At 35.4% G+C, this 15,879-nt stretch overlaps 1 protein-coding gene across 3 annotated transcripts in view; it reads left to right on the top strand.

Moving 5' to 3' along the window:
- amotl1 (angiomotin like 1) overlaps nucleotides 1–9,364 on the top strand; it is a 255,112-nt gene extending 245,748 nt beyond the window's left edge. For 2 of the 3 annotated variants that reach the window (XM_052617189.1, XM_052617188.1), the window contains 4 exons: nucleotides 2,129–2,245; nucleotides 4,216–4,400; nucleotides 7,277–7,678; nucleotides 8,553–9,363. In XM_052617189.1, coding sequence (XP_052473149.1) covers nucleotides 2,129–2,245; nucleotides 4,216–4,400; nucleotides 7,277–7,678; nucleotides 8,553–8,641 — 793 coding nt within the window. In that variant the 3' untranslated portion in view covers nucleotides 8,642–9,363. Of the gene's footprint in view, nucleotides 1–2,128; nucleotides 2,246–4,215; nucleotides 4,401–7,276; nucleotides 7,679–8,552 lie in introns of all 3 variants that reach the window. The other variant, XM_052617190.1, reaches the window with a different exon arrangement.
- Nucleotides 9,365–15,879: the final 6,515 nt, after the last annotated feature.

The raw sequence follows: 15,879 nt of genomic DNA, 5'->3' as shown, positions 1-15,879 counted from the left end.
AACAGCTTAAGTCATTTGTGGATTAATGTGTATTGGAGACGCGAACCGTTTAAAACGATTCAGTTCAATTTGGTGAACTGGTTCAAAAAGATCCGGTAACATCGAATGATTCTTTAGCGAACCGGATATCACAAAGTGCTTTGTTTTGAACTCTCTCTTAAAACAGACACGGAAGAGAAGACAATGCTGAATGAAGTCGTAGTTTTTGCTATTTTTGGACCAAAATGTATTTTTGATGCTTCATAAAATTCTAACTGACCCTCTGATGTCACATGGACTACTTTGAGATGTTTTTCTTACCTTACTGGACATGGACAGTATACCGTTCACACAGCTTCAATGGGGGGACTGAAAGCTCTCAGAATAAATCTAAAATATCTTAAACTGTGTTCCAAAGATAAAGGGAGGTCTTATAGGTTTGGAACAACATGAGAGTAAGTTATTAATTACATAATTTTGCTATTTGGGTGAATTATCCCTTTAAGTATGTCGGCCCACCAGGAAAATGCCTGGTATGCCTGATTACAAATCCAGCCATGACCATGATAATGGTAACCCCACCAATAAAGTGTCAAAAAGAAAGGAGACACAAGGAGTCAGCAGTGTTTTGATTTGAGGGCGCGGACAAACGTAAAGAGAATGGCTTGGCGTGTGTCCATTGCAAGATAGTGCTGGCATACCTCAACTAGGACCCTATGATTTCTGCGATGCAAAAAACGTGGAGGGAATGGCGGAATCCAGTCAAAAAATAACAGAATTAACAGTTTAACGCAGAATGGCTTGGAATTTGCCAAATTTTTAATGGATTAATCAAAAATAGGTCATTGTACTTACATCAAATCACGATATAAACTAATATCTGTAAATATTAAGCCGGAACAATCTATTTAAATATGAATCCTGCATGTTCTGCGTGTCTCTGTTAATGAATGGAGCAGAAGCGTGAGTTCCTTTATCACACGTGTGACGCTCCGGTGATTTCAGCGTCTGCTTTCTCACTAAATAAGGAGGTGAACACATGAACAACATCTCCAGAACTGCTCTGACAGTCACTTCATGAGCATTTGACCGTTTGATTTGAGTAAAACTAGCGTCATATCACATTATAGACTGTAGTATCACATAAACAGAACTGTAAAGGTACATTAACCCGTCAAAATAAAAGTTCGGTTAAAGACTATTGTTCAGCAGAATGTACATAGCCTACCTACTACTAAAAAAAAAAAAATATATATATATATATATATTTTAATGTGCATCTCAGAAAAAGCTTTATTTAAAACACCAACTGAATGGTACTTAAATGCACTTAATTCATATGTCAACTTTATTTTTATTGTTCACAGTACAAGTACAGACAGAGAAACAATGGGTAATAATTAAATGTTTATTTTTTATATATGCATTGCATTCTAATAAAAATATATTTTTCTAAAAAAGGACATAATCCAAATGCAAATCGTGCATTACCGTTTGCATTTTCGTTTAAACGGACGCACAGTGTCTGCCAAATTTAAAATGGAAACGCAAAGTCCGTTTGCAATTTTGTTTCCCATCTCTTACGAGCTATGAGCCTGTCATATTTAAAAAGCAATATTAATTACCACATTTGCCTTTTCACTCTCTCTTCACTGTGCATGTAAACTCCCAAAACTCAAATGGAATCGCAATTCATTTTGCATTTGAATGTCCAACGTCTACACGGAAACCTGTCAATCAAGTGACAGGGGTGGGGCCATTTTATTGGGGCGTGTTTGCATTGGGAAGTGACGTCACTCACAGTGGACGGTAATAAAAGAGGCAATTGATATAATATTTAGTTTCATTTGTAATGACTGTATATATACACATTTCTCTGAACTAAGTAAACATTAATGCTGCTATTATTGTGTTTAAATAAAATTTGCAATTCCTTTTGAATAAAGTCCGCAATATCATTCCATACAATACCACATTGTGACAGAAGTGAAAAAAATTAATAAAAAAATTGTGAGAAACAAGGCTCAGTTGGGGGGTCAGTTTCCCTCTGGACAGATGAAACCCACAATAAACACAGTCAGCTGAATTAGATCAGATTTGTTTTTTTATTCCCCACGAAGTGACAGATTTATTTTATACTTGTTTTCAGAGATACAACTATAATCCAGCATTCCCAAAGTGGCAGTTACACCGACAGCTCACTGTGGCTCAATGAGGATGAGAACAGAATCCAGAGCAGTCGTCACTGTCAGGAAATGGAACAAAGGTAATTGCTAATAAACATATATGTAAGTAAGACACTGGCAAAAGCTCATAAATAGTCCTGGTGCGGGCGGCTCTATTGTGCCACCTTTTGACAATAGTGTATGTGTATGTGTGTGTGTGTGGGGGGGGGGTGTTATATCTTGGGGGGTTAGCCTTTCCTATAGTCATCAAACTGGACAATTTACATTTGTGACTTAGAAATTGTAAAGACCAAACCAACAAAAACCTGATAAAAAGAACCAAAGCATCTGTAAACTGGAAGACCTGACATCAATTTCAAGGCTTTTTTTTTTTTTTAATGATTTGAATTCAATATATTATTAAGGCTGCAAGAAGCATTTAAGGGCCCACACACCATGAGCCACCTCCACCCAGTGGCCTTAGGGAAACAGCCAACGGTGGGCAATATGCTTTAAAAGTGGTAAATATGGGAGGAATATGTCAAAGTCATTTATATGTGCAAAGCTTTTTACTGCCAGCTGGTGGTGCTATGACAATAACTAAATATTGGCATGCAGATGTCTTCAGGTCAGGACTGATAACAAACGTGAAGTTTGAGGCAGATTGTACACTGCATGTTTTAGTTATTTTAAAACATGACATTTCCTGTTTCCAAAAGGTATCGCTTTAAATAATAACTGAATATTTGCATGTAGATGTTTTCAGGCCAGGACTCTTACCAAACATGCAAAGTTTGGGGCAGATTGCACATTGCATGTTTAAGTTAGTGTAAAACAAGTAATTTCCTGTTGCCAGCAGGTGGCACTATGATTTTAACTGAATATTGGCCTTTAGATGTGCTCACTCCAGGACTCTGATCAAATGTGTGAAGCTTGGGGCAGATCAGATATTGTATTTGTATTTTTACCATGGCAAAACATTTAACTTTGTCAGGCCGCCACGGACACATCCAATAACAAAAACACAAGATCTTCGCAATTTAACATTGCAAAGGCCTTTAGATTAGACTGGCTAAATATAAATGTTGATATAATGAAATCTCTTGAAGTTCATTACTACATCAAACATGCCACTTACTGTTGACAGCACATGGGCATGTGATCAGGACAGGACACTTATCTAACATGTGAAGTTTGGGGCAGATCAAACATTGTATGTTTGAGATATAACAACTTCCAGTTTCATGTTGAAACATAGAAATTTGTCGGGCCGCCATGGACAGGTCCTTCAACGAACACTCAAGATAATCGCAAATTAACATCACAAAGGATTAGAATGACCAAATTTGGTGTTGATCTGATTAAATCTCTATGAGGAGTTCATTAAAATATAATGCCTGAAAATGACACAACATTTGCTGAGAAAATGTAAAATAAGTGACTGTGTTGTGTTCTGGATTTTCTGGATGTAGCTCGCTGGGCACTCTATAGCAAACGTTCTGAAACCTACCATATTTTTCGGACTATACGTTGCACCTGAGTATAAGTTGCATCATTCCAAAAATACATCAATATAAGTCGCACTGGACTATAAGTCGCATTTATTTAGAACCAAGAACCAAGAGAAAACATTACCATCTACAGCCGCGAGAGGGCACTCTATGATTTCAGTGTAGACTACAGAAGCACTGAGCAGCATTAGAGTGCCCTCTCATGGCTGTAAACGGTAATGTTTTCTCTTTGTTCATTTCTCTCGGTTCATGTCAAATTAATTTTGATAAGTCACACCTAACTATAAGTCGCAGGACCAGCCAAACTATGAAAAAAAGTGTACAAAAAGTGACTTATAGTCCGGAAAATACGGTTTATCAAACGTAATTTTCACCACAGTCACCTTGTATCCTTAAGTGTAGTTGATTTGATTTATTGTTAGTCTATAAATCAAATCAAAACTACCAGGGAACACCATCCACAAAGGTTTAAAAAAGGTGATATCTTATAGTTTTTGATAACGGTGTATCTGAGATGAAAAAAAGAAATAAAAAACAAAGTATTGCTCTGCATGTCACAGGATGAAGGACTTGCATGCTCAGTTGCTGGAGAAAGATGCCATGATTAAAGTCCTACAACAGCGTTCCCGTCGAGATCCCACTCCTCTACGTCCTGCCCGCTCTGTTCCCTCCATTTCGATAGCAACTGGACTACACACACGTCACTCATCACAGACCAAACACAGAGACCAGCACAGCTGGAAAGGTAATACATATACAAATACATTCGTTCTGATTAAAGTACTATGCCTTATTTTTTACTATATTGTATCATATACACAGACACAAAAACACACCAGGGTCAGACAAAGGGCTCATCTCTCTGAAAAGTAAAGAGTGTTGTGATTGGCCAGCTATTCAGATTGATTAGTCCAATGCTTCAAATACTTAAATATGAATAGTAATAATAATAATAATAATAATAATGATAATAATAATAATAATTCATTACATTTATATAGCGCTATTCTAGGCACTCAAAGTGCTTACATAGTCAGGGGGTATCTCCTCATCCACCACCAGTGTGCAGCTTCCACCTGGATGATGCGACGGCAGCAATAGTATAAAGCCAATCAGCAGATATGGGGATTGTTAGGAGGCCATGATGGTCAGAGGCCAATGGGCGAATTTAGCCAGGATGCCGAGGTCACACCTCTACTCTTTTCGAAAGACATCCTTGGATTTTTTAATGACCAAAGAGAGTCAGGACCTCGGTTTAACGTCTCATCCAAAGGTAGGTGCTTGTTGGCAGTATAGTGTCCCCATCACTACACTGGGGCGCTAGGACCCACACAGACCACAGGGTGAGCACCCCCTGCTGGCCTCACTAGCACCTCTTCCAGCAGCAACCTAGTTTTCTCTGAGGTCTCCCATCCAGGTACTGACCAGGCTCAGACCTGCTTAGCTTCAGTGGGCAACCGGTCTTGGGCTCCAGGGTGATATGGCTGCCGGCGTATCAACCAATAGAGCACATTTATTTTAGTTTAAGGTACAGTATTGGATCCACATTAAAATATATCTTCACATGATCTACATCCGAGACAGGTGGAGTTATAGACTGTAAACTGAAGTCTATTAGAAATTTTAATAAATGCTCGGAGCACAGAGGGGAAATTGTTGATGCTCCACTCCGCTCACATACTCTGGCAGACTCCGCCACACAAATGTTTTTGACTGTCATCCTACAGGATTTAACAGAGTAACAGCTCTCTTACAGTTACAAAAGACACAATTACAGTCCGTCACAGGCAATTCCAGTTGCATTTTTCATCAATAAAATTACAATTTAAATAATCCTTTGACTATGTTCTGTGGCAAAAAAAATTTGGGCCTGATGCCAAACTTACTTGCCGACTCATGCAGTTGGCTATCAGTAATCAGCATGATTATAATGAGAGAACTTGAGCTTAAATAGGGGACATTTTATTAATCCATCCCTTCTTTTCAGTTTCAAAGATTAAGCTAAATCGTGCCAAGTTTAATTTATCCGTTTTTTTGTTTAAATTATGCATAAATAATGGGAGCAAAATTATGCCTTACATTGTACAAAAATAAAGGAAACAATTGATAAAATACACAACAATTTCTTAATTAGTGAAGAGATATATTTTCTTATATCTGCTTGAATTTGTCCTAAATGAGAAATGCACATAACTTCATTAGTACTTAATTTGCATTAGTGAATATAAAAAAAAAATTGTATCTAGACATTTTCTTGTCATTTTCCTCAGACTGCAGCCATGAAATGTAACATCTGCAAGGCAAAGCTGAGGGCTATTTGTAAAAATGCACTTTGAAGCGTTCGCTTGATAACTTTGGTTGGTGATTAAAGCACCCCTCAGTGGTCAAAAGCTGCAAATGCATTTTCAGGAAGTAAAAATCACATTGTGTTTGGCCACCTACTGTAACAATGTACAACAGTTCAAAGGTTTAGGGTCAGCAATTTTTTTCTTTATTTATTCATTTGAAAGAAATTAAATCTTATATTCAGCAAGGATGTGTTAAATTGATAAACAACTATGAAAATGACTTACTGTTTGAAAGAAAGGCTGATCTTTGTAACTTTGTACCCCGAAAAAGTATGCCATATATATATATATATATATGTATATATATATATATATATATATATATATATATATATATATATATATATATATATTAGGGCAGGTAACTTAACCTAATTAATTAGTTACTTAGATTAATTAATTATGGAGAAAAAATAACACGCTAAAATTATTAACGCATTTGATGCACTTGCCCCGCCCGAGACCTATGTGGACAGTTGATTGATGACTAATATGAGGCAGGACAACAACTTACATGATGGAGCCTAGAAAATGTACTTTAAATTCAAGATATGGGGCTGAGTCGTCTGCTCTCTAAGCTCTTGCGGTACTTTGATGTCACACACCGATCGTTCTGATGGTGATGACCCTTTTCAATTTAAACAAGCCTAATGATTCAATGAACCATTCATTAAAAGAACCATTTACTTTACTCCTGAATGAATCAGCCATCTGAACAAATCAAACGAATGAATAAATGACTTGATGACTTAAATAATTTACCACCACCTACTGGCAGTTTTAGTTTATTATTTAGAGTATCGTTTAATTAAATAAATAATTTCATATTTTCATAGTAATAATAATAAAATTAAGAAAATAAATTATAGTTCACCCAACAAAAAATGACAATTATGTCATCATTTACTCACATGGTCTAAGAGTAGGCTATATGTAATTTCTCCAAATTTGATGTGCGATTAATTAGAATAATTAATAATCATGTAATTAATAAGATAAAAAAATTTAATTGATTACCCGCCCTAATATATATATATATATATATATATATATATATATATATATATATATATATATAGTGTGTTTTTCCAGCAACACTGACAATAAATCAGCATGTTAGAATGATTTCTGAAGGCTCATGTGACACTGTAGACATGAGTAATGGCTGATGGAAATTCGAAAATTGAAGTGTAAATATCTTTTGACACTCATTACTGCAATGCGACCTTTGCTACTGCATGTTTTACTGATTGGTTTGTGTTTTTGTTTGCAGATGTTCTTCTGGAAAAACACCAAGTAGAGCACATCCGCCCCTCTGTGCCCTCTCTTTTGGTCTCTGTCTCTTCATCTCTCCCTGCCTCTTTTCCTTCCTCTCTTTCTCCACCATTCTCCTCCTCTCTATCTTCCTCTTTTCTTCCTTTGTTGGCCTCCACAGGTTCAAACACATCATTAATAACCTCATCCTCCTGTGTTCCCCGTTATAGCACTTCCTCCCTCCCTTCCTCTTCTTCTTCCACATCACCCTGGCCCTCATCTGACTCTCTTCAGCCTCCTTTTTCATTCCCTCTCCCCTCCATTCCTCTCTTGTCTCTTCATTCTAAATTTGCCAGCAGAGACAGTGGCAGAAGACCAAAGAAATTTAGTTCTGCAACCTCCACAATACAAGAAAAGACAGGTGAGACAGGCAGAGAGAAGCAATGTGGAAATGCAGCTTCTTTATCTACATTATACATTCATGTGCAGGGCACAGTTCTACTCAGGAATTCAAGTAATGATTAAGTCGAAATTGACTGTTCTCATTTTGTTGAATCCAGTGATTAATGATTTATCCATTCATATCTTAAAAAAAAAAAAAAAAAAACTTATTTCATAAAAAAATAAAAGTGGGCCTTACCTCCCTTCCAGAAAATTGCTGCTCATTTAAAGCAATTATCCATTTATTTTGCACTTTCTATGATCCAGATAAAATCAAGTCCTATGCTACTTTTTTAAGCTTTAAATTGAAGCTCAAACTAGCCTAGCAAATGAGATTCTGTGATCATTTACCATTACAACTGGTTCTGACAGTAACTGACAATTTTTGGGATCCATCAAATAACAGGGTCACTTAGTTGAATTAATAACATTAATAACATTGCTTTTTGTAGAATCTCTGCCCAGTGAATAAATGTAGACCACAAAAATACACTGTAAAATACAATGTAACAGTGGAACACTTGTTAGAAGCTTAGTAAAAACATTAAAAGCTTTTTCTTCTAATGCATTGAATCGAGATACACCTATCCATCAACAACATACAACTATGAGACAACAAATCAAGTCTTGATGTTTTTGTACATGGTATTGTAAGTGACACAATGACCTTTTAAATTATAGTCCCCTACTGAAAAAAAAAAAAAAAAATGGATAAATAAATTAAATGGCTAAAATATTAGCAACTAATGCTACTGTAGTTTAAATAATAGTATCTCAAGAAATAGTGCTAGTATCATATTATATATTAAAAAATGTATGACAAAAAAAAAAAAAAAAAAAATGTTTATTTGCAGAATCTCAATCCAGGCAGGATAAAGGCCTAGAAGTTCGAGGACAGAAGATGCCCCTGCCTGACCTAGATCTGGTGGAGATCCTTATCTGAAAGAACAACCCTGGAAGCAGCATTCTTACAGAGAGGACGGTGCTTAAGAAAGAATGAGGGAGTGAAAAACAGAATATGAGTAAGACAGAAAAAGAAAGGAAGGCATAGAGAAATAGATGTAGTATAATGTAATGGATCACATACAACAGACAGACAGAAAGGAAAGGAATGAAGGCATGCAGTGCAAAGTTAAAGCTAGAATTCAGCATTGTGCATCCAAAATACTGAATTTGATAATTTATTATAATTTTATTTCTGTCCATTTTTGACCCTGAAAAAAAAACAATGAATATGATATTTGACCTAGCCTATATACTTATTGCATATATAATATCTTTTTTTTATATATATATTATCACAACCTCATAAGTGTGTTCCACAATGCTGTATATTAGATAATATTTGTGTGAATCTACAGAAAATAAAAATAATATTTTTCTGAATTGTAAAATGTACAATTAAATTATTGAATGCTGTTTAACTTTGTTGGTCTTATGGCAAACTTGCTGTAAATAAGCTTGTTATTAATTAATTGTACAGCAATAACTGCCGTTTTGCATCATGTGTGTTTTAATTACCGGAAAGTTTTACCTTTAGTTTTACACACCTTTTTCAAAACTGCCTTTTTAAAGTTAAGTTTTAAATGATTTTATTTATTTTATTATTATTATTTTTACCATGCTCCAGAAAATCTATTTTTAATGTTGTGTAAGCTCTCGGGGCAATACAATTAAAGAAATTATTAATTTGTTTTACTAGATATTTCACAAAACTATAAAACATTATTTTCCCACATTATATACACATCTCATCATCAGAAATATAATTCTTTCATTTTTTTTCTCCAAAAGGAAATAAGAAAAAAAAAAAAAAAAAAAAAAAAATATATATATATATATATATATATATATATATATATAGATAGATAGATAGATAGATAGATAGATAGATAGATAGATAGATAGATAAGAATAATGTGAAGCTGCGTTATTAAAAATGTGTAAAACCGATGTGTCAAAATTTTCTTGCTGATTTTCAGTTTTACATTTTCTGTTGCAAAGGAGGAAAACAATCTCAGATTTAGGAATAGGGTATATAGTGATAGTAACATCATCTTACACGACAGGAAGTGAATCATTCTTGTATATGCCGTACTGCTGGAATTTGTGATTGCTTGACAGCAAATTTCAAATATTAAATGGATAAAATAACGTAATTAGCTGGTTAATGGCCATTTCAAATTTTCGATTCTGTTCGGAAGTATAACATTTTATTTAGTTTCTGTTTCTGGTTCTGTTCCTGTCAAAATTTAGTTCCTTTCCAGTTTTCGTTTTTGTTTCTTGAACCGGTTCAGAGCCTTGCTTGAAACACTACAAATCTGGTGAGGAGGATTTTACATTTGTGAATGAAAGATGGCTGCAGTTGCTTAATTTCCTATTAATAATTATAATAATTATTATTTACTGGTTGTTAATGCATCTGGAGATGAGTGGCCCGTTGCAGGAAAGAGAGAGCTCTATTTCTTCATTGTTTGAGCACAGAAGGTCAGAGATTATTTTATACTTTGCCAAATCAAGGACAGACAATGGAGGAAGCTATTGAGGTTTTACAAGCACACTTTGTTCCTCAACAGAATTTATTTGCAGAATGACATGTTTTTAGAAAACAAGCTCAAGTACCTGGTTAAACAGTCAAATCTTGATGAAATATTATGTGATCAATTAGTAGAAAATGTGGCCAGTCATCGTATCAGAGAAAAGCTGTTGTTGGAGACTGACTTGACTTAGTAATGCCATCACAATTGCTACTCAAACTGAAGCTTCTGGTGAACAAGTTAAAACCATATCAGACCGGAAGCAATGTGCAAGCAATACAAGGAAATTCTTTGGCGGCTGTTTTTCACTAAATACTCTAAACTAAATACTCTGCATCTACAAAGCCTTCTGTTTCCTTAAAAACTTTTAAGACTTCTAAAGTTTCTAAGATGACTTCATCAGTCTGTGCATGTTATCGTTGTGGATAAACAAAACATCTTGCAAATGATTCTAGATGCCCTGCTGTTTCATGAAAATGTCATAATTGTAAAAAAAATTGACATTTTTCAAGAGCATGTCATTCACAACAAACATGCTCAGAGCACGAAAATGAATTGCCTGAACTTTACATTCTGTAACTGCAAAATGTGCTAACTGATAAGATTAAGTGTACTGCTACAATCACAACTGCTTCTGCTTCTATACCTGTGGAGATGATAGTGGATTCTGGGTCCTCGGTTTATTCCATTCTTCCAAAATCTGTGTACGTACCTACATGCACACAAACACACACACATACTTGCATTTGTGGTTTACAGAGACTCTGCATAGGGATAATGGGTTTTATACTGTACAGTATTTTCTATCGCCCTACACCAACTCTACACCTAAAACTACCCCTCACAGAAAAGTAATGGCAATTTTTGAATTTCATAAACCACCGTTTTGTATGTTTTTTAAAACCATTTGTTTTACGGGGACACAGTAAGTGTCCTCATAAACCATGTTTACATTGTAGTACCAATGTCATTTTACACATTTTTGTCCTCATAAACCATATATACCAGTACACACAGACAGAGACATACACACACACCAATACATACTCTCAGATAGTATCCTAAATTCTATAATCACATCATATAATTGTGCATGAAGATCGAAAATATAGGTGTGTGTGTGTAGTTCAATATGGAGACAGCTGTTGCTTGTTGAAAGACAAAGTCTTGCCTCTGGTGACTACCCTCCACCATTAACATGTTTGCACACACAATTAATTATAAACACAGATATTTATAAACTTTAATTACATTTGCATTTAGTCATTTAGCAGATGCTTTTATCCAAAGAGCAATGATATATATGTGCTATAACAAGTCTCAGTTGGCTTAACTGAGGATTGAGTTGGGCAGGTCATTGCACCAGGAGGGAACATTTAATTTAAAAGTTGTCAGTTGTAACAACATACAAACTTCATATTCACGGGAAGAAGGAAGCGGGAACCGGCGGACAATCAAATCAAGACTTTAATGACAAAATAAAGACAAAACACCTCACCGACGACTGACACACACAAATAAAAACCAAACACAACTAAAACCCAGGCCTAGTGCTCTCTCGTCCTTCACTGTCGTCGCTCCAGTTTTATATCCTTCCATCTCCTCCGTGGGACTCGAGACCGGTGGGTTGAGCAGGTGTCGCTCATTTCCAATCACTCGGCCAGCCTCGCTCCTGATCCCACGGCTCTCGGCCCCGCCCCACTTGTCACATCCGTAAAAGTGACTTTGTGCTTTTTTGGGATGCACAATCAAGCGACATTCAATTGAATGCAAGCTTCTAGAGGGCACATAAGCCTGAAGTAATTAATTTAGGTAAAGGGGTGCAGAGTCAGTGGTGGTTTTGTAGGCAAACATCAATGCCTCTATGCGAGCAGCTATTGGCAGCCAGTGTAAATTGATAAACAGAGATTAATTAATTAACTAATGCAATATTTTTTCTTTTAGTGGATTTCTTTTATGGCCAGGGTTAGGCTTATAGTTATATTAAAATAACTCATATCACCAGGTTTTTAGTGAGGGGTAGGTTTAGGTAAAGTTAAGGTAATCTAATCTATAAATATTTTACACAACTCTGCATAAAAACCACTATGTTTATGAGATGCCCTCACTAACACAGTGACACCAGTGTGTATGTGTAATTAACATCTGTGCAGAGTCATTTTGTCTTTATTAGAGTTCACACCTGCAAAAGACAAAGGACTTCATTCTGATTGTTACATTTACATACTGACTAAAGCAAACACACACAATTATGTTTGTTTCAAAATATTAGTGAGGACACCTCATAAACATCCATGTTTTCATATCAGGTTAATATTTTCAAAAGCCTAAACTCCTAAACATAACCCCCATATAATGCAGAGTTGAATTTATATAAACCAATTTATAACCCTTTTTTTTAACTAGTGAGGTCTGGCTGTCTAAGGATGTTCAACAGATTTCACATATAGTCAAACCAGTACACACTTACACTGATCTGCCCCTGGTCAATATAACAATATCACAGTAGTAATGAAAAGAGAGACAGTATCATGACTAAGCTATTAGAATAACACTACACACCAGATAATTTTAAACCGTGAGATCCCTAAATAAGTCTGTTAGTGGTGATCATAATCTGTCAGCAATGATGTGCTTTAGAGAGACATACAGACCTTCTAAACACTCAGGATCCCTCTGAGGCTCTTTGGGTCTGCTCAGAGTGATCGACATAGAAAAAACATACATATATAAAAACATATTTAAATAGTTATAACAGATAACAAGGTTTCACATGAAAATGTAGGTGCTCATAGCTGTTCACATCAGATAGATAGGTTAACACAGAACCCTTGCTAAAAGTGGCTAGACAACACAACTAAACAATCCTAACAGATAATAAGTATGTAATATGTGGTGCTTAAACCTTTTAATAAATGTCAATGGTTTCAAAATATGAGCAAGCATCAGCATAGGCTATACAAAATATGACAAGATTGATTGGCTGATTTATAACATAATTGCTTTTACTTCATATAGCATACATTCACTTCCTGTGGTTGGGCGTGACTTCCTGTTTGTTGTTGGCACCTGTACTGCGTTTGAGCTCCGTCACTATATTCTTTTTATCGACTATTCTTATCTTAAAAATCAATTATATACACCATCGTTTCCATTTGTATAACGTGTGAATATATTCTCTATTGTATTCTACAACAAAAACAATCAGAGCGCCTCGTTATCACTAGTTTTATTTTGATCTCCTGGGTCAGCTATTAGCTTATAGCCCGTTAGCATCAGCGGCATGGTTGCTGCTAACTGCGCTTACATTGCTAATACTGTATTCACACACATTACCACTGCTGTACTCACTGTTACTTGCTTTAATGGCGGATGAATGTCTACCTTTGATTGCAGACGAGGACTCGTTCAAGCTGCATTCGGTGCGACCCCTCCTGTCTTTGAGATCTCCACCCGGAACCGCTTCACTCCTCTTCACAAAAACAATCTTTAAAGTTTGGGCTCATAAATATTAGATCACTCACACCCAAAGCAGTTATTGTCAATGAAATGATCACAGATAATGTTTTGATGTACTCTGCTTGACTGAAACTTGGCTAAAACCAAATGATTATTTTGGTCTAAATGAGTCTACTCCACCAAACTACTGTTATAAGCATGAGCCCCGTCAGACTGGCCGTGGCGGAGGTGTTGCAACAATATATAGTGATATTATCAATGTTACCCAGAAAACGGGATACAGGTTTAACTCATTCGAAATACTTCTGCTTAATGCTACACTGTCAGACATGCAAAAGAAATCTAATGTATCTCTTGCGCTGGCTACTGTGTATAGACCACCAGGGCCGTATACAGAATTCCTAAAAGAATTTGCAGATTTCCTCTCAGACCTTCTAGTTACAGTTGATAAGACGCTAATCATGGGAGATTTTAATATTCACGTTGATAATACAAATGATGCATTAGGACTTGCGTTTACTGACCTAATAAACTCTTTTGGGGTCAAGCAAAATGTCACCAGGCCCACTCATCGTTTTAATCATACACTAGATTTAATTATATCGCATGGAATTGATCTTACTGCTATAGATATCGTACCTCAATGTGATGATGTTACAGACCATTTCCTTGTATCGTGCATGCTGATCATCACTGACATTAACTATATGTCTCAGCGTTACCGTCTGGGCAGAACTATTGTTCCAGTCACCAAAGACAGATTCGCTAATAACCTGCCTGATCTATCTCAACTGCTATTTGTACCCAAAAATACACATGAATTAGATGAAACGACTGACAACATGGGCACTATTTTCTCTAATACATTAGAAACTGTTGCCCCCATCAAATTGAAAAAGGTTAGAGAAAAACGTACTGTGCCAATGTATAACAGTAATACTTACTCTCTCAAGAAAGTAACTATTTCTGTTTAAATCTAGATTAAAAACGCATCTCTTTCGCCAAACATTTGAATAATGTATCTTAAATTGTGAGTGTAGTTGTATCTGATCAAATGTGCATTCTTATTCTTTAGCCTGGGTTAAACTAATTAATTTTACTTTGTTGGAACAGCAGCTATGCTAATGATGTCTCTATTTGTTTTTATGTTTTGTCACGGTAACTAGGATTTACATAAGCTCCAGTCTGGATCCAGAACACCTTAGAAGAGATGATGCTGACCATCAGAGGACCACAGATGATGCTGACCCTGAATCAACAACAGAACGAACTAATATTGCTACAAGTATCACTGCATCATTTAATAATTATTTATTTTTAATAATATTAATAATGTTCATCATCTGGCTGACTACGTCTTGTATACATTTTTCTACAAATCCTGTCATACGTGCACAAACTGACAGTCACCACTTATAAGCTATTACTAAATATTGTAGAAACATAATTTTCTGTAAAGTTGCTTTGTAAGGATTTGTATTGTAAAAAGCGCTATACAAATAAACTTGAATTGAATTGAATACATCATATAGCAAAACCAAAAAAAAAAAACAACAAAAAAAAAACATTGGCTACCTATGTGAGGAAAATGTTGGTGTCTGATAAATATTTGTTTTACTATGTTAATTAGGGCTTCTCCACAGACTCTGTATCAGGTTCATTATATTTTCTATATTTTCCTCACTTGACCGTTGCACCCGATCATAACCCTAAACAGAAACCTGTGCAAATCACTAGATTTATATATTAACATGATTTGACAGATTTATACGCTTTGTTTCCTAGTATAAGGTCCAAATATTTAAATATTAATAAAATAAATAAATCTTTAAAATGCAGGGCTATCATAGGCCTAATAATTTCAGCCATGTTTGGAGAACACAAAACATTTCTGCATTCATTCTTTGTTTAGATATTTTTAAGTCTAACTACAAACCATATTTAGAATACATTTCTCAGATCTTCCACTTGAGTTGTGAATCTACTGATTTCACATTTATCACCAAAGTTCATGTTTATCAAATATTTGACAAATTATTAGCAAATCTGACAATCTAAGTGTAATATTGTAATTAATTCTGAATTCAGATCAGATCATTTTTCCCTTCTCCCCCATGATGACGGCAACCATAACAGTGATGACTACTGTGATCATATATAATGACTACAGTGATCAAGTCATTTT

This window comes from Carassius gibelio, chromosome A15 (assembly GCF_023724105.1).
Source record: "Carassius gibelio isolate Cgi1373 ecotype wild population from Czech Republic chromosome A15, carGib1.2-hapl.c, whole genome shotgun sequence".
NCBI classification, from domain to species: Eukaryota; Metazoa; Chordata; class Actinopteri; order Cypriniformes; family Cyprinidae; genus Carassius; species Carassius gibelio.
The sequence above is the reverse complement of the archived record's forward strand: the minus strand, read 5'-3'. Positions and strand labels throughout refer to the sequence as shown.